General features: G+C 41.9%; 1 protein-coding gene across 3 annotated transcripts in view; it reads left to right on the forward strand.

Annotated features, from left to right (window-relative positions):
• gpm6ba (glycoprotein M6Ba) overlaps positions 1 to 24,253 on the forward strand; it is a 77,219-nt gene that overhangs the window by 13,973 nt on the left and 38,993 nt on the right. Inside the window, exon 1 of one of the 3 annotated variants that reach the window (XM_051702565.1) lies at positions 2,206 to 2,611. The exons of 1 other annotated variant lie outside the window; for it this stretch is intronic. In XM_051702565.1, the coding sequence (XP_051558525.1) occupies positions 2,548 to 2,611 (64 nt within the window). In that variant the 5' untranslated portion in view covers positions 2,206 to 2,547. Of the gene's footprint in view, positions 1 to 2,205; positions 2,612 to 24,253 lie in introns of those variants that run through there. One more of the 3 variants, XM_051702562.1, reaches the window with a different exon arrangement.

The following is a 24,253-nucleotide window of genomic DNA, read 5'->3' on the forward strand; positions in this document are numbered from 1 at the left end:
TTCTGTGTATCTAACAAGGTATTTACAATTGGTCACTTTATGCGTTTTTACTGATTGGTTAGTTGTTTGATCATGAAAAGACCAAGGGCTCTATTTTTGTGAGTGCGCAAAGCACAGCGCTTTGCGCAACGACCGCGTGCTATGTCTTATCCAATTTTTGTGAGAGCAATTCTAAGTGCAATTTTCATGCCAGTGCAAAACTGTGGCTGTATTGTATGCAAATTAAATGGCGCAAAGCGCAATTTGCTAATTTCCTGAGAAATTGGTCATTGCCTTAAGACGTTTCAAAAGCACGTCTGTTTTCAGTTCCTACATTTGCAGTCTGGAGAATCCATTAGATGGTGGTAATAAAGCTCATGTCCAAACTCTGAAAATACAGTGGAACATCAAATTATGTCCCTGACCATCACTGTTAGCCGTTTTATGAAACAAACATTTATGAGATTTGTGTTAAATTAGTGATAGGTCATGGTTTACTTTTCAATTATTATTATTATGTTTATATTTACAATTTATGTATTTATGATATAATTTGTATTGGTAATTTTTGACCTGTTGTCGTAAAGTGATTTTTACTGTAAGTCACCGCAAAAGGGGCTGGATTTGGTATGATTTTTTTGACCACTTTGTTATTTTGATTTATATTTTCGTTTCATTTGAAGTGTAATTTGAATTTAGAAATATTTTTGGCTTAATTGTTTCATGTTTCAATAATTAAATTGAATTTTTCAAAATCAAAATGGAACGGTAGAAGTGAAGTGCGTTCTGATACAATCACTGTAAATACAAGTCATGATCTGTGTCAGTAGATGAATATGATTAATAATACATACCTACACTCTCTATAATTTAACGGCGCATACATCCAAATTCTGACGAGAACCATATTTTCCATGCCTTTAAAAGGAGCGTGTCACTGTCATAAAAATATGCCTAACATTCAACAAGGATGCAGTTAATACAAATATCCATATTTCTATTGTTCTAATTCATTGCATACAGTCCATTTACACAGCTTCTTATGAATTTGCTGTCTTCTGAGGGAATAGACTGTATAATAGCATGCAGACGGTGGAATAAACAGAGAAGAACCTCAGAATTAAATTGCAGTTGACCCAGCCCATTAGCGCTGTATGTACTCAATTTTGGCAAACCCACTTGCGCCTAGACTTAGCAAAGTAAGAAGCGGATGCATGTTGTAGGAGAGAAAGAACTTTTTTCTTCATTTATTTGATGCAGATCACTGAATAAACTGAACCTAAACACTGAGAATGAGCACAGCTGACTCACATGGACATATCTACGAGAAGCTCCAAGGGGAAAAATACACAGCGCGCACACAAACACAGACACACACGTGCACTGGGCAAAGTCACTTAGAATCAAATAATAAATCACATCTTTTAAATTCGCTGCTCAGCATTAGCATAATCACGGAAGTGAACTCTGTTTTATTTGCATATAGTACAGGAATTGAAGATCAGATTTATATACATTGGCAAAGAAACATTTATGTGGCCAATTGAAAATGCAATTGGACAGCAACCTGATCAGTAAAAATGCATGAAGTGACCAAGTGTAAATACTATGTAAAAAAGTATATTTACAACTGTTCTTGCTATTGGACATTCTGAGTGCATGCCACAGAAGTGGCCCTATAGAGAAACAATTGTATTTTCAAGTGGTCAATACTTTTTACATGAGTGAGGTCTGTTCATTGAAAATGCCAGGATTTAACATGACACTCCTCACGAGTGTCTCCTTTTTAAACAGGGGTACTGATGAAATATGACCTCACATATACTCCCTGACTTTATAGATACTGATAGAGATCATATTTATATAGATGGTATTCAGAATGCTCTCTTTCCTGGACAGTTGTGCTTTATCAGTCTTTTGTTTAGCTGTATGCAGCCGAAGGTCATGTACATGGGAATTAATACTGTTTAAGAGGATTTCAGACAGATGGTATGTCTTTGTTTAACCGTTTTTATTTAGATGGATGTTTGGAATAAAATAATTGTTGTAGTGCCCATGTGTTTGCCTTGACTGACTTTACTTGGTACACATAAGCTGCTTTTGATTCATATCTGTATGGGACCCCTTTCCCAATAAGAATTGTTAATTTTTTTCTTGTCCTCCTATCAATTCAGGACGAGAGGGAGGGAGGGGGGAAAGAGAGAGAGAGAGAGAGAGAGAGAGAGAGAGAGAGAGAGAGAGAGAGAGAGAGAGAGAGAGAGCATGTGTGACTGTTTACAGCTAAGCCTGTCTGTTTATGTCAACCTGACTGGCAGTTTTTCCTCGACGCGTACGGATTCCCCATCCTCATCGTATTCTGCTCTTACATTCTTCTCAAGCTTTTACGCGAGACCCTCTTCAGTTAATATCGCACAAAGCGTTAGAGCTTGCATCGTTTATCAACCAGTTACCTAAGCGAAATCCAATCTGACAAAACATTACTATATTTGAGGTGGACTGTGGTATACGCCTGTATAGGTGAGCGAGAGACCAAGCAAAGGGAAGTATATTCAAAACACTGAATTCCAAATGGATGGGATGAAACCAGAAGCGACGACCGATGAGAATCAGGATGAACGGGAAGAGAGCAAAGGTTTGTAACTGTATTTGTATTTTTATTTGTATTTTTTTAATTTAATTTTTTATAATCGACGGGGATTTATTCTGCTCGTCCTTGTTGTTTGAAGAGCGGCTTAACCTATTTGCGAACGCTTCGCTTTGCGCGCGGTTCATCGCGAATGAATCGAATCAGTCGAGTGTTTATTGATTGAAGTGCTTGTCATCTTACTCGCGTCATTCACTTATTAAATGCTTCTGCACCGTTAATTCGTGTAAGGAATGCGCATGTTTTATGCATATACATTTAGAGCGGCTTTCAATCCTCTGCGTGTTGAAAGAGTGATGGCAGTTTGAATAAGCACAGCTCGTGTTACCGTAGTGATTTTTGTCATTTCTTTGTCAGGACCAATCGATTCATAAAATGAAAATACTATACTATACCATATCATTATATTTCTTGCGCATTGTAAATGTTTTTTTTTTTTTTTTTTTTTTGCCTGATAGTATTGCTGATGGAGTAGAGGTGGAGGTGTCGCAACTTACTGAAGGTGTTGTTTACATGGCTGGCTGCAGTGTTTAATATTACAGTAAAGCAATGGACTGATTTCTGTGTCCGTGATAAATGTATGTGCTGTTCGACGTTACGGTCTATCAACGTCCACATTTTTCATAAAATCAAAAAGACTAGATAAATAATTGCGTCGTGAGTTTTTTCGTAGTATTTTTTATTTTTTCACTTATAAATGACAAACAGAAACAAAAGTAGCATGGAAAGAGAATGATTGCTTTGAATATGCAAATGCTGCATTGTAGCGTTGCCTACAACACCTGATCCCCAAAAGAAAATATCAAAACACCATACAGCACTGCTCTCTGAGCTAACGTGCAGACATTGTGTGTGTTTGTGTAAATACAAGTGATTTGAGATTGCTCAGTCCAGTGATGGTATTGGTTGAGACTAGGATTAACTAGAATCTGGTTCCCTTATGACTCAGTACACTCGACATTGCGTAGTAACGCATATGGGGAGTGCCTTCTTACACAACCTAGCTGAACCCTCTCTACAATAACGCCAATATTCTAACATTGGCTATGGTGTTTGAGCCCCGCCTGCTATAACTGTCAGCTATAAAAACAGGTGCACAAACACCATTTCTATCTCTTGTCTAGAAGCCCTCTACCTTCCCGTCGATACACACGAGTCAGCGGGCGGAATCGTCATGGCAGCGAGAAGACTCTCCACTCCCCTGCATTGCTCTGGTGCAGTAGCGGTTTTAACCACCACGCAAACCACGCAATTGCGTGGGGCCCCGGACATTGGGGGGCCCACGCCCCAGTAGGAAAGCTCCGCAAAAACCGCTTGAGGGGTGGCATGTCACATGTTGTTCTGTTGTCACGCGCGAATACGCTGTTGTCAGCGCTCTCAGAGCTGTTCATGTTCGAGGTCCACCGGATTGGGTCAGTTTTTCAAGTAGGACTTTTAGTTCAGGTTTGTAATTTATGAAAAATAAAAAAATATACAGGCCTTCTGAACTTGTTTCGCCCATGCGCTCTCACTCACAGATACATGCGAATGGATGAGTTAGGGGTCGCTCATACCAAACGTGTTTTTTGCCCGCGTCTGCTCTTTTTTTCCATTGTTTTCCTATGTAAACACGCGCTGGATGAACGTCCATGCCTGCTGCACTGTGTCTCGCTGTTTCTTCAGTGTCTCACAGGACCGGCACGTTTTTAGACAGTGTCAAAAGTTAAAAAGAACTTCAGGTCTCAGAAACGCTGTTTCAATCAAAAACATTCTGTTTCATTCGTTGCGCTGCGTCTAAATTATTCTTAGCGCATGTGTCACAAAGATTTAATGTTCCGAACAAGTTCAGGTTGTAAAGAAGTGACTGTTACAATGTTTAACATTATTCCAGATTGTTCTGCACCAAGCAAAGTTTCAGCGCTTTCAGCAATGTTTTTTTTCTCCTTCTGCTCTAGTGTGCTGAGGGGCCGCCGTGCCTTGTATGTCTACTGTTACAGTACTGTAACGAATGTTGCCAACGATGCTAACATAAAATACAGCCTTTTGCAACATGGTGAACAATACACTGCAGCATCAGAATATAAGCTCCAGGTGAAAGTAAATTAAATAAGACAGAAATATATTACTACTGTATACAAAAAATCCTCAAAGTAATAATAATAATAGTGTATCAAATTATAATGACAAACTGGACAACAATAAATTATTGTTGGCTTATAATAATAATAATAAATAAAATTAGGTTTTACACACACTGTTCATAAAAAAAGAGTGTTTTGTAAAAATATATGTAGGTAAATATAGTTTTGGAAAACATGCATTAATTAACTTTAACTAGATTTTTATGTTTCAGTAAACATTTTGAATGTACTTGGCTACAACGGCTGATAGGATGAATTTGAAATTATGATTTAAAATCAATTTTATGTTATTTTCTAAGCAAAAAATTTCGAAATGGGACCCTAGGTTGATCGGTTGCTTGGGGCCTCAGAAATCATAAACCCACCCCTGCTCCGGCGAACATCTCTCCGCCTCGCCGCTTGATGCTTCGCTGGTGAACGGGCCTCAGTATCCTGATTCTCCGCAGCACATCAGCAGATGTAGAGTATGCTTTAAAAGCAATTGTACTTTGTGCGATATGAATATATATATGTAAAAGAGCCGCTTATGTGTTCTCGTCTTTTTCAAGATGTCGTTCCGTAAGTGTTCATTGTGCGACAGACACATTCCGCCGTCAGACCAGCATGAGAGTTGCGTTTTCTGTCTGGGCCGCACCCACACAGAGTCTGCTCTCATGGAGACAGACTGTGAGGACATGAGTCTCGAGTCACTTCGCCCACGAATCAACCTTTCGCGCCCTCCCACCAGCCTCTTCTGTGATACCCGAGGATTCACACGAGGAGGCATGGTGGAGCCGCGAGGTCGAGCAGGATGAATTTGAGGTGGACCTCGTGCCGGCACACGCCCCGCGAGCCCCTCAATCTCCACGAAGCGCATGTTTCCCAATATGCTATGTGCGAGACGAACTCTGGCCTTCTGAAGGAGCGTGTGGCCTCGTCTCATTCGGTGGATCTGATGCTGGGGATGATGAGGAGGATAATGAAGGTGTCATGTCTCTCGCCGCATTGGGCGAGTGGTCAGTGGATGATGGTACCGCCCCTCCCCCCAGCGAGGGCGAGGACCGTGTACGCGCCACTGACAGGAAGATGCTTCGCGTCCTTACAAGGGCGGTCGAAGAACTCAACCTCGAGTGGTCTCCCCCAAAGGAACCTGAGCAGTCTTGCCTTGATGAGAGGTTCTTGCAGTCCAGACACCATCAAATGGCCGCGTTCTGCAGATCTGCCCCATCCAGCAGGCCTCTTTGGTGGTGCGGTGAGTAAGTTTGCTGAGCGTTATGTCGCGACTCAGCAGCAGACACAAGCTATAAGACACCTTATGCCCAAACGGAGCATAGCACAGCTGGCTCACCCTCACTCTGTTTCCAGTGCCCAGCTAAAAGACCCATGCCTGCTACCTCAACGCCAGCACCTACCACTGCCGAGCCACCGGTGAGGCCACAAAAGCTGTGGCCCAGACGGAAGCAGCCGCATCAGCGTATTGGGTGCAAAAAACGATCGAACATGCACGCGGGCCACCCCGTTTCAACGGCGTTCTGTCTTCCACGGTTTCACCCGAAGATGCGCCAGTAAAACGAGCTGAAATATACAATCTCATTGTGAAAAAGCGATAGAGATTGTATCAAATTGTCAAGCACAAAAAGGGTTTTACAGCTGTTATATTCTTGTTCCAAAGAAAGATGGCGTTCGAGGGAACAGTGTATCAATTAAAAGTTCTGCCCTTCGGACTGTCCCTGGCTCCTCGCACATTCACGAAGTGCATCGATGCAGTTCTCGCCCCTCTGAGACTGAGCGGTGTACTCATCTTGAACTACCTCGAAGATTGGCTGTTACTGGCGTAATCAGAGGCTCTGTTATGCCAGCACAGAGACGTACTGCTTCAGCATCTAAACAGCTTGGGCCTCAATGTAAACTGGTTGAAGATCAGCCAACAAATCTCCTTTTTGGGAGTCTGCCTCGACTCCACGAGCGGGCGCGTGCACCTCACGAGCGTGCACGTTCAGGCCAATTTACAGTGTCTGTCTCAGTTCAAACTGGGGTGAACACTTCCACTGAAGCTGAGAGGACAAGGAAGCGGTTCTATTAGTTGCGCCGAAATGGCCCTACCAGCACGCTATGGGAAATACCACTGAGGAGGGATCTCCTCTCTCAGGTGCAAGGCACAATCTGGCATCCAGCCCCAGCTGTGGAACCTGCATGTGTGGCCCCTGAACAGGGCACACTAGATGCGCCAGAACTGACGTGTTCAGGCATGAACATCATTTTACAGGCCAGAGCACCATTCACGAGACGCCTCTACGTGCTAAAATGGAAGGTGTTCACTGATTGGTGTCTCTTACATGGCAAAGACCCAGTAAACTGCAAGTCTCACCCCTTCAACGCTGAAAGTGTATGTGGCAACTATATCTGCGTATCACGTACATGAAGCCGGCACCTCTATTATAGGCAAGCATGATTTAATCATAAAGTTCCTTAAGGGAGAAAGACGATTAAACCCACCTCGACCCTATAGTCCTTACTTGGGACTTAACTTTAGTCCTAAAAGCTCTTGCAAGGCCCCCCTTCGAGCCTTTGGACTCTGTTGATCTGTGCATGCTCTCCTTTAAGACCACACTACTGCTGGCTCTGGCCTCAGTAAAATGGGTAGGTGACCTGCATTCACTATCAGTTGACAATTCATGTCTGGAGTTTGGCCCCGGTCTTTCAAGAGCTACTGTCAAACCCAGGAAAGGCTATGTACCTAAGGTCCTAACCACGCCCTTCAAAGCACAGGTGGTTCACCTTCAGGCCTTCTTCCCTCCTCCATTTAATTAGAATGAGGAACAATCATTGCATTTGTTATGCCCTGTGCGGGCACTACATGCATACGTTGAGCGCACTTGCCAGTTCAGACTGTCTGACCAGCTCTTTATATGCTATAGAGGACACACAAAATGAATGTCTGTCTCCAAGCAAAGGCTCTCTCACTGGATTGTTGATGCAATTGCCCTGGCTTATGAGTCACAAGGTAAGACTTGCCCAAATGGTGTTAAAGCACACTCAACTAGAGGCATGGCCTCCTCATGGGCATGGATGAATGGTGTGTCCTTACAAGACATATGTTTTGCAGCAGGATGGTCCTCTCAAAACACATTCGCAAGGTTTTACAACCTAGACGTAACATCTCTTTCTTCACAAGTCCTCTCTGTTTAGAGCACTTGCTATTCATTGGCCAAATATATATACTTATGCCCCTCCCTTGAAGTACGGGCTCCCCATCATTTACATAACTGCCTGCATTCAGGCTGTTATAATTTACCATAAAGTCACAAACACTTTCATTATAAATAAACTCCCTTTCCGACTGGGTTCATTAGGTGTTAATTCATACTATATGACTATAGTTCATATATTCGTTATGAGTGCTCCCCTCCTGGCCAACACGAGGATCACTCACTGTGGCATACTCATGTCGGTCGCCATCCCACAAGACTGCGGCGCCAGAGTTCTTGAGGCACGAGCGATGCGCCCCTTGTTCTCAGTCAGAAAATGGTGTTTGTGCACCTGTTTTTATTTTTTCGCACCAAAGCAGGCGGGGCTCAAACACCATAGCCAATATTAGAATATTGGCATTATTGTAGAGAGGTTTCAACTAGGTTGTGTAAGAAGGCACTCCCCATATACGTTACTACGCAATGTCTCGGTCTCTTCGTCTCAGGGAACCAAGGTTACGTACGTAACCGAGACGTTTTCCTAATTCTGAATAAAAACCATCACAACATAAGCAGGGCTCTTAAGAGGACTAAAAGTGTAATATTGTTGTGATATTGTTGACTGAGTTTCACTAGTTTTGGGTTTGATGACTGTGCCATTGTGAAATACAGTCCATGTTCTCCACAAGCATCAAAGAGGCTGTTCACAGGGGTGTAGCAATCATTTTTAAAGTGAGGGGGACAGAATATTTAACGTAAAAACCGAAAAATATGACTAAATAACAAAGTTGTGTCTTGTCTAGTATGTACTTTTTTAAGTTTGACGGCCACCTCATGAAAGCAGAATTTTTTATATAGATATATATTTTTAAAATATGAATAGTCCAAAAGTACAAAATCAACTTCATGCTGCTTTAATAACCAATATTGGGGTAAAACTCAAGGGACATGGAATTTACTAGTTTTATTCACCATAAGGATAGGCTAGCCTTTGTAAAAAGGGTAATATGTACCTAATCTTTACATTGAGGATACATTTCTACCTAATCTTAATGGGGTCATGATCAAATTTTTCTTGATCTTTTGATATATAAGAGGTCATTGTACTATAAAAACATACTGTAAATTTCTGAACTCAAAACTTCCTCCTCAATAAGAACATTTGTTGAAACCAAGCTGCCAAAATGACTCGTTCGCTACTTTCTCCACACTGTGATGTCACACTGTGGTAGAAATTTGCATCTGACCACATCCACAACATATCAATGCCTACTTTACCTTCAGTCACTTCTGTAGCATGCCCAGTAGTTAGCAGTGAGATGGCAAGGACAGAGAGCAGGTCAGTCAAGAGCAGAGAGCCAATCATAACAGTGGCCATTTCCTGTCAAGTCTTAAAGAGAAACAGCAACAAAACCGAGTGTTTCTGACAGATGGTCAGAATTAGGGTTTTATTTTTATTTATTTTTTATTTATTTTTTTGTACAAAAGCTTTACTAATATTATAAGTGAACCTCAAGGAACATATTAAAATAATTTAAAAAAAGGCACGTCATGACCCCTTTAAAAAATAGTTGGTTGGTTCATTTGTTTAACCTAATGTATTCAGGTTGATTTGTATATATTAAATTATATTTTGGATTTTAAAAAACAAGCAGTTAATTAAGATGATACCACATTTTATTATGACAATATATTTTTACATAAGCTATATTATACATGTAATTGGTAAATATGGAAAATTAATCAAACAACAATACTGCCATTCAAAGGCAAACCACAGTAACTACACATTTTGTCAAAATTGAATATGACCGCAATTGTGTTTCTTAGGTACGTTTACACGACAACGATGTACTAAAAACAGAAACGTTTTTCCTTTGCATTTTTTTAAAGTTTCGCGTACAGACGACAACGTTGTCAAAATGATCCCCTTTCACACGGATCTGTGAAAACGACTAAAAGCGCTGTATTATGTATGCCAGGCCAGTAGTTGGCGATGTCACTTTGTAAAGAAACACTACGTGCCTGCGCACATAAGCATTCTTCCACAGAGCGGTGAATACAAACAATGAAGATTGACGAAAGCATCGAGCAATTTTGTCTGGACAAAATCTTGAGCAGCACAAACACAGTCCTGTAGTCCGCCATTGTAATTTTGAATGTCTCGCATGTTGTTTTGAAGTACTCGCGCGCATGCCTATAGACTGAACACGTAATACGTGACATGACGTCATCGTTTTCACAAATTCACGTTTTTGTATGTTTACACAGAGACGATAACGGCATCGTTTTCAAAAACGTGCACTTTAAAACCCGTTTTCAAAAGTTTGCGTTTTCAGGCCTCAAAACGCCATTGTCGTGTAAATGGACAGCCAAAACGCATAACATTTTTTCTGTTTTTAGTTGAAAACGTTGTCGTGTAAACGGCCCCTTAGTCTATTTCTATCCTGTGACAGACAAATTTGACTCAAGTATGCTCAGATTCAAAGAAAAGGGAGTGTGAAAATATAATAATCCACATTTGGCGGGACAGTCAAAAAGATTGAAAGTGATTTTTTTTCTCAGTTTCAGTGTAGGGATAAGCATTTTATCACAACGAGTTCCGAATGTTGCGTGTAATTAAAAAAAAGAAAGCATCAGGGGCGGATTAAAACTCCTTAGTGCCCACACAAATAATACTCAATAACTTCTGGCCTGACATGATTGCAATTTTATTAACAATTTTCAGAAGAACGCACTGCTAGTGTGCATCCCTAAACTCTACTGTAGTTACTAATAAAGTACTAATAGTTAAAAAATAATATCCTATAAAAGTGCCATCTTTTTCAGGGTGAGATATAAACAAAGTACACAATTAAATATGAACAGGGATTGCTCACCATAAATTCTGACATAATTTTCTTACCTTCATTCCAAAACCCCATAGGACCCATGTAATATATTCCATGTTTTCTAAATTTTAGTTTTGTGTGAGTAACAGACCGAAACTGCAAATGTTGTCAGCCACTGACTGCGTCCTATGAGACACAAAGTTTTCTTCCTGCAGAGGGTGACTGACGGCTCAGAAAACCAAATTCTCCATTCATCCACATTTCAATTTAAGATAATTTTATCTCATTGGAGACATTTTTACACTGGATAGTAATTTTTAATAAAAACTGATAATTTAAAGGATTCATACCTGTGAATAGACATCCTTTTGTATTTAATACTGTAAATATAATAAATTGTAACATTAATACAATTTAATAATGTCCATAATAAAATAAAATATAACAGAAAATAAAAACAATTATGCCCCTAAATAATATTATTTATTACAAACTCTCCTTTGACTGATTTTTTTTTTTGTTTGTTTGTTTGTTTTTTTGCTTTTTTTTTTTGCTTTTCACATAATATTTAGTGTTGATTGTATGTGAATAGAGATGCAAGGCTTGTTTCTCCCCTCACATTGCCTAACCTGTGTTTTTGTTCATTGTATTTTCTGACTTTTTACCACTGACATGCAAGTGCCAGCTTTACAGGTGTCACATATTCCCTGTTTTTGTGTTGACTTTTATGTTGAAATTCTTGTTTTGTTCCTGTTTCCTGTTAGTTTGTAGTCCTTTTGTAGTTTCATTTTATGATTGGTTTTCCCCTGATTGTTTTCCCCAGGTGTTCCTCATTTCCTTTTTGCCCATGTGTATTTAAGCCCTTGTTTCCCCTGGTTTATTTGTCAGTCTTCACATGTGTTGTCATGTTCTGTGTTTGGCTTCCCATGGTTTTTTGTTTCATTTTATTCTGAGTTACTTTGTTCAACTTTTGTTTTTCATTAAAGCCGTATTTAGATCCTCATTCCTCGTCTGCCTCGTCACAGAAAGACTGACCTAAAAATGGATCTAGCGGCCGTCGGAATTCTGCCCCTTCAGCAAGGGGACCGTCCAGTTGAGGATCACGTCCGTGAGTTTCTAGAGCTGGCAAATGTAGTGCACTATCCAGACTGCTCTCTGGTGGTTTTCTTCCGGGCCGGTCTGAATAGTGCACTGAGGGAACTGATGCCTCCGGCTGTGTCTTCGGCTCCCTTCTCGAAGCCTTCCACGGCCCCTGTCTGGAAGTTGTATGATCTACCACTGATGTCTGTGATAAATCAATCCCCTGGTTTTCCCCAGGTGTTCCTTGTTTGCCCATGTGTATTTAAGCCCTTGTTTCCCCTGGTTTCTCTGTCAGTCTTGACATGTGTTCGGACTCGTTCCCGAAAAAAACGGACTCAAGATGGCGCCGAGTATGGCTGCTGCGTTGCGAGCTCCGACACAACTTAGCAATGGTTTGTTTGTTTTGTTTACAATTCTTATGTTTCTTGTCTTGGATGTTGCCTGCCTTATTGTCTACGACAGACAAACACTTTTGGACATTGGCTCAGCGATCTCACACCGTAAACCGGACTTCACATTCCTCAATGCCGACCCGCTGTTTACAAACACGCAAGCGGAGCCCTTTGTCTGGGCAGCACGGCCGCGGAAACGCAGGAGGAAAAGGGGAAACAGAGCCGGCGTTCTCATCAGAGTAAGACGCCGCGCAAATCGACCCCCGCTACCCACTATTCTACTGGCAAATGTTCAGTCTCTGGATAACAAGCTCTGCGAGCTGAAAGCGCGGATCTCTTTCCAACGAGAGACGAGGGACTGCTGCGTTATCTGCCTTACGGAAACTTGGATGTCTGCGGAGATTCCAGACTCAGCCATTGAACCCGCGGGGTTTTCCATGCTCCGAGCGGACAGAGCGAAAGACCTCTCAGGTAAAACTAGAGGAGGTGGTGTATGTTTTATGATCAACAAATCCTGGTGCGATCAGAGGAACATACATTCTATCAAGTCTTTCTGTTCTCCTGATCTGGAATTTCTTATGCTTCTGTGTCGACCATTCTGGCTACCGAGGGAATTCACAGCGGTCATTATCACTGCTGTGTACATCCCCCCACAAGCCGACACAGACCGGGCACTCAAGGAACTGTATGGGAGTATAAGTGAGCAGGAAACCGCGCACCCTGAGGCCGCGTTCATTGTGACCGGGGACTTTAATAAAGCCAGTTTAAAATCAGTCGCACCAAAATATCACCAGCACATTAGTTTCAACACACGAGGGGACCGGGTTTTGGACCATTGCTACTCTCCGTTCCGGGATGGCTACAAATCCCTCCCCCGCCCACCATTTGGAAAATCGGACCACTCTTCCATTCTGCTTCTGCCCGCTTACAGGCAGAAACTGAAACAGGAAGCACCCACCCTCAGAACGATCCAGTGCTGGTCGGACCAATCAGACTCTACGCTACAAGACTGTTTTGATCGCACGGACTGGGAGATGTTCCGGTCCGCCTCTGATGACGACATCGAGCTTTACGCTGATAGCGTAATGTGCTTCATCAGAACGTGTGTAGAGGAAGTGATTCCGACCAGAACTGTGCGAATCTATCCGAATCAGAAGCCGTGGATCAACAGCGATGTTCGCGCAGCACTTAATGTGCGGACCTCCGCTTTTAATTCCGGGAACGCGGAGGAGCATAAACAAGCCAGTTATGCCCTCCGAAAAACTATCAAAACAGCAAAACGCCAGTACAGGAGTAAGATTGAGGGACAGTTTAACACCACCAACTCTAGAAGCATGTGGCAGGGAATTAACATCATCACGGACTTTAAAGGGAATAAAAACTCCGCCATGAACACCGCTGCCTCTCTCCCAGATGAGCTAAATACTTTTTATGCTCGCTTCGAGGGAAATAACACCGCCCTCGCGGAGAGAGCTCTCACGGCTGAAGCTACAGAGGTTAGTTCACTCTCCGTCTCTGTAGCGGATGTAACCCGATCATTCCGACGGGTGAATATCCGCAAAGCCGCGGGTCCAGACGGCATTCCGGGCCGCGTCATCAGAGCGTGCGCGAACCAGCTGGCTGGTGTTTTTACGGACATTTTCAACCTCTCCCTCTCTTTGTCTGTAGTCCCCACATGCTTTAAAACATCCACCATTGTGCCTGTTCCAAAACAATCGAAAATAACTTGTTTAAATGACTGGCGTCCTGTTGCTCTGACCCCCATCATCAGCAAATGTTTTGAGAGACTAATCAGAGATTACATCTGCTCTGTATTACCACTCAATCTTGACCCGCTGCAGTTTGCTTACCGTAACAACCGCTCCACTGATGATGCCATTGCATCTACAATACACACTGCTCTCTCCCACCTGGAAAAAAAGAACACTTATGTGAGAATGCTGTTTGTAGACTACAGCTCAGCATTCAACACCATAGTGCCCTCCAAGCTAGATGAGAAACTCCGGGCTCTGGGCTTAAACAGCTCGCTGTGCAGCTGGATCCTGGACTTCCTGTCAAGCAGACGCCAGGTGGTTAGAATAGGCAGCAACATCTCCTCATCACTGACCCTCAACACTGGAGCCCCGCAGGGCTGTGTTCTCAGCCCACTACTGTATTCCCTGTACACACATGACTGTGTGGCAACACATAACTCCAATGCCATCATTAAGTTTGCTGATGACACGACGGTGGTAGGTCTGATCACTGACAATGATGAAACAGCCTACAGAGAGGAGGTGCACACTCTGACACACTGGTGTCAGGAGCACAACCTCTCCCTCAACGTCAGTAAGACAAAGGAGCTTGTGGTGGACTTCAGAAGAAAAGACAGAGAACACAGTCCCATCACCATCAATGGGGCACCAGTGGAGAGAGTCAGCAGCTTCAAGTTCCTGGGTGTCCACATCACAGAGGAACTCACATGGTCCGTCCACACTGAAGTCGTTGTGAAGAAGGCTCATCAGCGCCTTTTCTTCCTGAGACGGCTGAGGAAGTTTGGAATGAACCGCCACATCCTCACACGGTTCTACACCTGCACTGTGGAGAGCATCCTGACTGGCTGCATCTCCGCCTGGTACGGCAATAGCACTGCCCACAACCGCAAAGCACTGCAAAGGGTGGTGCGAACTGCCAAACACATCATCGGAGGTGAGCTTCCCTCCCTCCAGGAAATATATACAAGGCGGTGTGTGAAAAAAGCTCGGAGGATCATCAGAGACTCCAGCCACCCGAGCCATGGGCTGTTCTCACTGCTACCATCAGGTAGGCGGTATCGCAGCATCAGGACACGCACCAGCCGACTCCATGATAGCTTCTTCCCCCAAGCAATCAGACTTCTGAACTCTTGATCTCCCACGATCAAAATACATCATCCCTGCACTTTATTACTCTTTTATCTCACACCGGACTGTCATAAATTATATTACTGTCATTATATTATGTCTCTCTTAACAACTGACTATCAACCGACAGCCTGAATGTCAATACAGTACAATACTGTACATTCTATATATATACTTTTTTCATATATATTTTAATTTTTATTGAATAATGTGTATCTATATAGTATCTATATAGTAAAAAACAAAACAAAAAAAAAACAAAAAACAAAAACAGCATATTGTATACTGTGCAATGTATGTTATTATTGTATATTGTTGAGTGTAATTGTGTATAACAGATGTTTAAATTGTGTTGTGTTAATTTGATGTTTTAAGTTGTGTAATTATGTATAACAGATGTTTAAATTGTGCTGTGTTAATTTGATGTTTTAAGTCGAGTTTAATTATGTATAACAGATGTTTAAATTGTGCTGTGTTAATTTGATGTTTTAAGTCGAGTTTAATTATGTATAACAGATGTTTAAATTGTGTTGTGTTAATTTTATGTTTATTGTAGATTGGCGTATGTCTCATCACTGTCACGACTGCTATGTTGATCGGAACTGCACCCAAGAATTTCACACACCATTGCACTTGTGTATATGGCTGTGTGACAATAAAGTGATTTGATTTGATTTTGATTTTTTGAGAGTGTCCGCCCGCAACCACGGAGGTCGTTCCCGAGTGTCCGCCCATGCCCGTGACCACGGAGGTCGTTTCCCATTCATCCAGGACTCTTTGTCTTGAGCCTGCTGCGGCTCCGCCCCCAGAGCCTGCCACAGCTCTGCCTTCCACAGCTCTGCCCCCAGAGACTATTCCTCCAGTGGCTCCGCCCCCAGAGACTATTCCTACAGTGACGCTGTCTCGGCCCTGCGGCCACCTCCCAGAACTCTTGACCCAGTCCCCACTTTGAGGTCATCTCCTTGGTCTCCTGGCCGTTCACCTGATCTGCTCTGGTCTCCCTGGCCTCCTTGCCACCCGCCTGATCTGCTCCGGTGTACTTGGTCCTCTAAGCCTGCAGCGTTGTTTTTTGGAGCGTCTGGAATCCGCTCCTTAAAAGGGGGGTCCTCTGTCACACATTCCCTGTTTTTGTGTTGACTTTTGTTGAAATTTTTGTTTAGTTCCTGTTAGTTTGTAGTCCTTTCGTAGTTTCATTTTATGATTGGTTTTCCCCTGATTGTTTTCCCCAGGTGTTCCTTGTTTCCCCTGGTTTCTTTATCAGTCTTGACATGTGTTGTCATGTTCTGTGCTTGGTTTCCTGTGTTTTTGTTTCATTTTATTCTGAGTTACTTTGTTCATCTTTTGTTTTTCATTAAAGCCACATTTAGATCCTCATTCCTCATCTGCCTCGTCACAACAGGTCACATCAGAGGTTGCACTATATATATTTGACAGACCGAGTTATAAAATTTCCAACATGCTCTATTTATCTGTCATTAGTTAAAATTTTCCTGATACGTAGTATATTTGATGTCTTGATATAGTCAACATTTCCAGTTAAAAATGACAATGCGTGGCAAGTACGAGTCTGATGAATCGGGTGTTCTATTTAGTAATTTGCAGAGTTGGGGAATGTACTTTTAAAAGTTCTTACATTTATTGATGTTTCTGGATGAGAGTGGCAGAGCACATTTGGCAACACACATACAGTGCATGTGCAGGGATTGAGTGAGTGGGCGAGAGAGAGAGTACGTGTAAAAAAAAAAAAATGAATAAACGGTACTTTGAAAGAATGCACTCAGCCCGAATAATCACATAAGGATGTGTGAACGCGTGAAAATGTATGCGCAGTATCAAATAAACAGACTGTATGATAGTCCTAATTTTAGAGAGCACATCAATATGAAGACAAAGCCAAATCCCGGTCATTTTTAGCCAATTTTTAAATCCCAGTAGGCCGCTTTTTTCAGGTCTGACAAATTGGCAAAAAGAGGACATGAGAATGCTGACTGAGGCTGAGATTTTTATGAAAATTTGATATATTCCCAAGGATTGTTTATCTGTTAGGTAATTTTGGTCTAGTTGCTTTCTTTGTGGTCCTCCTTATCCAAGCTAAGGTTTGGAGGCAGAGTAAACATTTGTTCACTTTGAAAAAGGTGCTTTAATGCTTTGTTCAAAGACTTAAAGTACAGAAAAGCTGGGTGCTCTGATTGGTGTCTGTTATAATGGGTTTGGATGTTGCATTCATAATTATGAAGATTAAGATTTTGACGTGGAAAACTGATTTTCATCTTTTGGTGGTTTAAAGAAACAGATACATCTAAATGGGCTATGCATTAGGGGTTGATTTTAATGTCTTAAAATGACTTAAGTGTTTAGACGATGAAATACTTGACATTACAGTTGTAGGATTTGAACACACTGAATATAATTTCTGTAAAATAATTTACAAAGAAAAATACACCATACATGGTGTTAAACCTTTTCATTTCTGAATAATGCAGAATATGCACTAACAACTGGACAGTCGCAAAAATCGGTTAATGTCCATTTAATGATTTTTAATTTTGATCATTTGTAAAAATCAGTGTATGTTCTTTAGTCACTCACTCAGTTTTCCTGATTAAATATATTAATTCATGGAAAGCACGAGACAAGGCAGAAATGTTCTCTCTTCTCTCTCTCTCTCTCTCTCTTTTTCTCTGGCTCACATGCACAGAGAAGGAAGGAGGGCAGGAGAGGCGGAATGCACACTCTTCCTTTTTTACATAACTCCTGCACTTTCAACATCAAAAGGCTTACATCATTCCAATGATATGAAAGTGGAGGGGCATTTTCTAAAGGTAGAGTGGATTTAAATAAAAATGGCAGTAATCTTTTAACCATAATCATTGTATCTTTTACATCTGTTTTTTGAATCAGAAAATATGGAGGACAGCTACTAAAAGTAATAGATCACAAAAATTAGGAAAATAACTTTTTATACTCATTTGTTTGGATTTGTCTACAATAACATAGTCGAGAATACATTTTGTGGTCAGCTTTTAGCCATCAGGCCACTATTGATGCTAAGTTGATTTCTCTTGTGGATAATCAGGGACTACAATAGATAGCTGTCAGGACACATTCAAACTTCAACGTTGCACAGCGGTATCTAAAGCTGACAGAGGAGGGACAGAAGCATCATCTGGCTGTAGTTCAACATTGCCATTATTGTAATTTACCTTACTGAACAAATCGCACAATATCTTCCACAGTATATTTCTTTACATTAGCTAGTGCCAAGTGTTCAATTGCTTACCTTTGGCAAGCACTGTGGACAGTCATTGGTTTTTAAATATATAAATACCCCTCAGATTGAGTATAAATATTCACATTCTGTACATATTAGGGCTGTCAATTGATAAAATGTAATCAAACTTTACATTTTATATATATATATATATATATGTTAGCACACCAAAGGAGGGACCCAGACACGGAGAATGCAGCAACAAAAGTTTATTAAGCACACAGATCAATAATGGAATGATTGGAGTGGACAGATCCAATGAAGACTGCAACAAACTAAACAGGGAATCAACAGTAATGGGCACCCAGGCGCAGCTAGTCTACTTAACAGGAGATGAGACAGGTGGTGAATGAGTCCAAGAAGCCGGAGCCCAACCGAAGCACGGAGCTTCGGTTGCTAACTGCTAAACACAAGACACACAGACAGGAGGCGAGAGAGCGTGAGGTAAGTAACAAACACACACAACAATCTGGCAACAAACATGACACACTAGGGAACTTAAATAGGAAGAAATGAAAAACAGCTGTCAGCCAGTGAGCCACGGGCCGGTGTTGCAAGCTGCGGGCTGGTGTTGCAAGCTGCGGGCTTAGTCTGATGTCGGTTGGCCAGAGTCTTGTTACATGCACCAGTCCTCAGTTGGGCTTCCCTGGCATGTCTTCAAGTATGCCTGCAACGTTGGATAAATAAGTGGGTGGAGGAGACTACAGTGTCGGGCTCCTGCGTTGGGAATAACAGCGGTTGGTAACCTATGCAACACTGGAAGGGTGATAACCCTGTAGACGACATCAGTAAGGAGTTATGAGCATAATCGATCCAGACCAAATTGGTGCTCCAAGAGGACGTATTATGGGAGGCCACGCAACACAGTGTCCTTTCCAAATCCTGGTTTGCCTGCTCAGCCTGTCCATTGGTCTGGGAATAGAACCCAGAAGACAGACTCACAGTTGCCCCCAGCTTTTGACAAAACTCGGACCAGAATTTGGACGCAAATTGGGGCCCCATGTCAGAAACGATGTCCACCGGGAGGCCATGAATATGGAGGACATAGTTTATGACAAGGACCGCTGTCTCCCTCAAAGAAGGTAATTTGGGGAGGATTAACATATCAGTCACATATCGGTCATCTAACATATATAACACATAATATGGTCATCCAGGTATTGCGAGTCATCTTTCCTACTACTCGGATCACTGTGTATGGTCGAGCATACGTCTGGAGAGAGAGAAAGTGGTAAGGGTGCACACACCAGAGCACTATAATGTTTAACAGTCTCTTTCTGACTGGTAGCTCTCTCTCTCTCCTCATCTCTGGCATGGTCCCTTTTTATCACTCTCCCCAGCGCTTATTGCAATCAGAAACTTTATATAGACTTTATAGCGCTCAGGTGTGTTCACCCTTACCGCTTTCTCTCTTTCTGGACGAACGCTCGACCATGCCCCTGCGGCCACACTAATATAATCATTTCAAATCAATGATTCATGTCCATTTATTTATTTATTTGGGAAGTAGTCTTGTAATAAACGGTCATTATTTACAATATTACAGAACCGGAGGTGGAATTCAGCTGTCCAGTGATTGTGTTCTTCTCACATAATTGCATAGCTAATTTCAAGGCAAATCAATATATTATGTCTGTTTATTTATTTATTTGGTTAGTAGCCGTGTAATAAGTGGGATAATGTACAGTCAGCCTGTTGTTATCGCAAAATAAAGATATAAAACCCCTCCACTTCAGGGTCCTGATCACCCTTTGGGGGATTATTTTGAGATAACAACCAGGTGACTGTACATTATCCCTTACTTAATGTGTTTTTTTTTTTATATCATTAATCACAATAAATTAATATAGTTTAAATCGACAACCTAATACATATACGATGAGCCAAAACATTATGACACCTCACAGCTGAAGGGAATAAAGTTTATCATCTTCGAACTAGGCCACATGTCAAGGTCTAGGTATATTAGATGGTGAGCAAACAATCAGTTCTCGTAGTCAATGTGTTGAATGCATGAGAAACGGGCTGGAGGAAAGACCTGAGCGACTTCGACAAGGGCCGAATTGTTATGGCCAGACAACTTGGTTAGAGCATCTCTGAAATGGCAAGGCTTGATGGGTGCTCCCGTTCAGCAGTGGTGAGTACCTAACGACAGTGGTCCGAGGAGGGACAAACTGGCAACATGGTGTTGGGCACCAAAGGCTCATCGACGTGTGAGGGCAACAAAGGCTATCCCGATAGGTCCAAACCGACAGAATTTTAATGATGGTTACGGGAGGAATGTGTCACAACACATAGTGCATCGCACTCTGCTGCGTATGGGGCTGCGTAGCCGCAGACCGGTCAGAGTGCCCATTATGACCCTTGTCCACTGTTGAAAGTGCCTACAAAGGGCACGCGAGTGTCGGAACTGGACTTTGGAGCAGTGGAAGAAGGTCGCCTGGTCTGATGAATCCTGTTTTCTTTTACATCATGTGGACGGCTGTCTACGTGTGTGCCGTTTACCTGGGGAAGTGATGGCACCAGCATGCAATATGGGAAGACGACAAGCCAGTGGAGGGATTGTGATGCTCTGGGCAATGTTCTGCTGGGAAACCCTGGGTCCGGTCATTCATGTGGACTTCAATTTGACATGTGCCACCTATCTAAACATCGTTGCAGACCTGGTACCCTCCCTTCATGGCAATGGTATTCCCTGATGGCAGTGGCCTCTTTCAGCAGGAGAATGCACCCTGCCATACCGCACACATTGTTCGGGAATGGTTTGAGGAAATCTCAAATTTTGTCACGGTTCGATCTGATTTTTTTTGTTTTGTTTTTTGGGAATGATTCACAATTTATGCAGAAAAAAGATTATTTTAATTTTTTATTAAACATTCTTAATTTATACAGAACTGACAACCAGCCTTGAACACTACAGTCACAGATGGTTTGTCTTATATGTGTGGCTGCATAAAAATAATGCTAAAAAATAAGGCCTCTCCGTTCACAAGACACCGCACCAGATACATTTTTTTTAAAATCTTTTTGTGGCTACTGCATGTCGTTGAACAATCACAGGTGACTGTAATCAACAGACATTTAGCTAACTGGTTAGTTAATTTACTTTTAGTCATTTGGTCATTCCCTTCAGAATGTTCTGTAATCACTCCCTATTCCCTATATTCTGTGGCATTCAATATAAAGACAATGAATGGACAAGTTAGTGTTTTCGTTCACAGTCACGTGTCTGCCCAACAATTATATTTATTTCTGAGTTGCTGAGTTCTATTTGTGGTTAAACTGTTTTATGGAGAAATAGCACATTTTATGGAGATAAAAAAGCAATATAAACACAATATATTGTATATCGTATCGTCAGGGTTGGGAGGGTTACTTTTAAAATGTATTACACTACATATTACAGAATACATGCTGTAAAATGTAATTTGTAACATATTCCATTAGATTACTCAAGGTCAGTAATGTAATCTAAATACTTTGGATTACTTCTTACTACTTTTTTCACTTGTTTTGACTATAAAAAATCTGCCAGTACAGTAAGACAAAATACACGTTAAAAGTACATTCTTTGAAAAAAGCCTAAATATCTTATGCAGTGTTGCTTCTAAGACAAGATAAAGCAAATTAATCTTGTCTTAAGGATTTGTTTGATATTTTTACAGAAAAACAATAAAAAAATATATATATCAAAGGTCTTACTAGAGAAAAATAAAATGACATAATATGGATTTTCTTGATACAAAAATATGATCGTGTCTTTTAACAGGTGCATGTAAAATGGCAAGAAATAGTATTTTAGCTTAGCATAAAGCTAACTGTTTACATGACAATTTACACTAGGTTTATTTCTATTGCTGCTGCTCCAAACTTACCTAAAACTTACTTCTCTGTTTGGTCTTATGAATGTAACACATGTTTCTGTTAAAATTTCTGTTCTGCTCCTTGGATCATATAATTTATATGGAAGAATATTTTCCAACTGAATAGACTAAATATTAAATGGAACAAATAACAATAAAATTCAAAGTAATCTCTTCAGTAAACAAAATAATTTTTGAATGTAACTGTATTCTGATTACCAATGATTTAAACTGTAACTGTAGTGGAATACAGTTACTAATATTTTGTATTTTAAATATGTTATCCCATTACTCCCCAAACATGCGTATCGTAATATATTGTATATCGGGGAAGAAAGCAGCAACAATGAACTTTCTTTGGTTTAAATGGAGGCAAACACTTATGAATAATGACACAGAATGCCGAACTCTGCAGCATCCATCCATTTACCTGCTTGTCTTACGGTTCGACAGGGGGTGAACTAGGCAGCATGAACTTTCTTACTTTCAAGCGCACCTTTTCTCTTCAATTTCACGTGCTCCACGCCTGTGCTGGGAAGGCTTGTGTAATCTGATATGGCATCTGTATCAAATTGGGTATTAATATAGTAATGACAATCGATTCTTAATTTCAGTGCATTGATTATGGAAATTTCTTTGTCAGATGCATCAATTGATACTCTATTAGCCCTTTCTCTCAATCGCACTCCTCTTAACCCTCCTTTTGTTCTAGGGTCATTTTTAAACCAGAACAGGTAAAGAATACAGTATAAATATCAGTTTTTGGTACTGGAACCAAATTTGAAACAAACAAACAAAACAAAAAATCTTATTTTCTCAAATTTAACCCCTAGCCCCATATTTTTCTCTAGCTTCCCCACCTGCTCCACTGTGTACTGCATCTTTCACACGAATTGTATGTAGACTTTAATCTCAAACAGGGTTTGTGCACACATGCACATGTCCACATACAAACACACAGAGATATTTTTTACAGTTTTGAACAGGTAATATGCTAGTAAATGAGTTCCCTATCTGTCACTCACTCGACGTTGTGTTGATGTAGTGACACTAGGGGTAACTCTTGGGAGCCCGAGACACCTCTGGTCTTTGATAAAAGGTCAATGAAAATTGGCGAGTGGTATTTGCATGCCACTCCCCCGGACATACGGGTATAAAAGGAGCTGGTATGCAACCACTTCTTCAGATTTTCTCTTCGGAGCCAAACGGTCATGCACACTGAGCTGAATTCTCACGACAGTTCATTCACCTCTGCTGAATCTGACGGCGCATTTCAGCGGCTTCTCCCTCCTCTGCACTGGTGCACTGCAGAGAACGCCCCTGGGTGCTTCGGCAGAAAAAATTGAGTATATTTTCCTGAAAAAGTATATTTCTCTAAAAGAGCAGCACACACAGAACGTCTTTTTAAAGACGCGTCTTTTTAAAGATGCCTTTCCAATTGTGTGTTATTCCTGGTTGCGGTCGTTACCTCTCAACTTCAGACGGTCACGATCACTGTCTTTCGTGTCTGGGCGTGACCCACGCGGTGGCAGCATTCATGGATGGTTCATGTTCTCACTGCGAGAACATGATCATGGCAACGCTGCGGTCGCAGCGGTTCCCTGCCTCGGTACCTACAGGTTTGAGGCCAGTGCGGCTAGCACTGGGGGCAATTTGGGGACCCCAATGGGACTGCCTTCGCCGGGTATGCCCCCACGGACCTCCCATTCCCCAGCACGCTCGTCTGCCCCGATCGGGCTTCTGGATGAGTCTGCCGGCTCGTCTCACGGCGAGTTCGACCACTTGTTCGGAACCCGTGAAGCTGATGAGCTCTCAAGCGCAGCATCGGAGAGCGGGCTTGTCCAGTCGGACGCAGAAGTATCAGCTGGGCTCCCCCCTTCGGGGATGATTGCCCAGTTACAGGCTGATGCAGAGATGACGGACATGCTTTCCCGGCCACGAGCGTCGGGCTACAGTGGAATCCTCCTCTCTCCCCTGAACCCTCGCGGCTCGATGATTGGTTCCTGGGCTCACGGCGGCACTCA

The sequence above is a fragment of the Myxocyprinus asiaticus genome, chromosome 7 (assembly GCF_019703515.2).
Source record: "Myxocyprinus asiaticus isolate MX2 ecotype Aquarium Trade chromosome 7, UBuf_Myxa_2, whole genome shotgun sequence".
NCBI lineage: Eukaryota > Metazoa > Chordata > Actinopteri > Cypriniformes > Catostomidae > Myxocyprinus > Myxocyprinus asiaticus.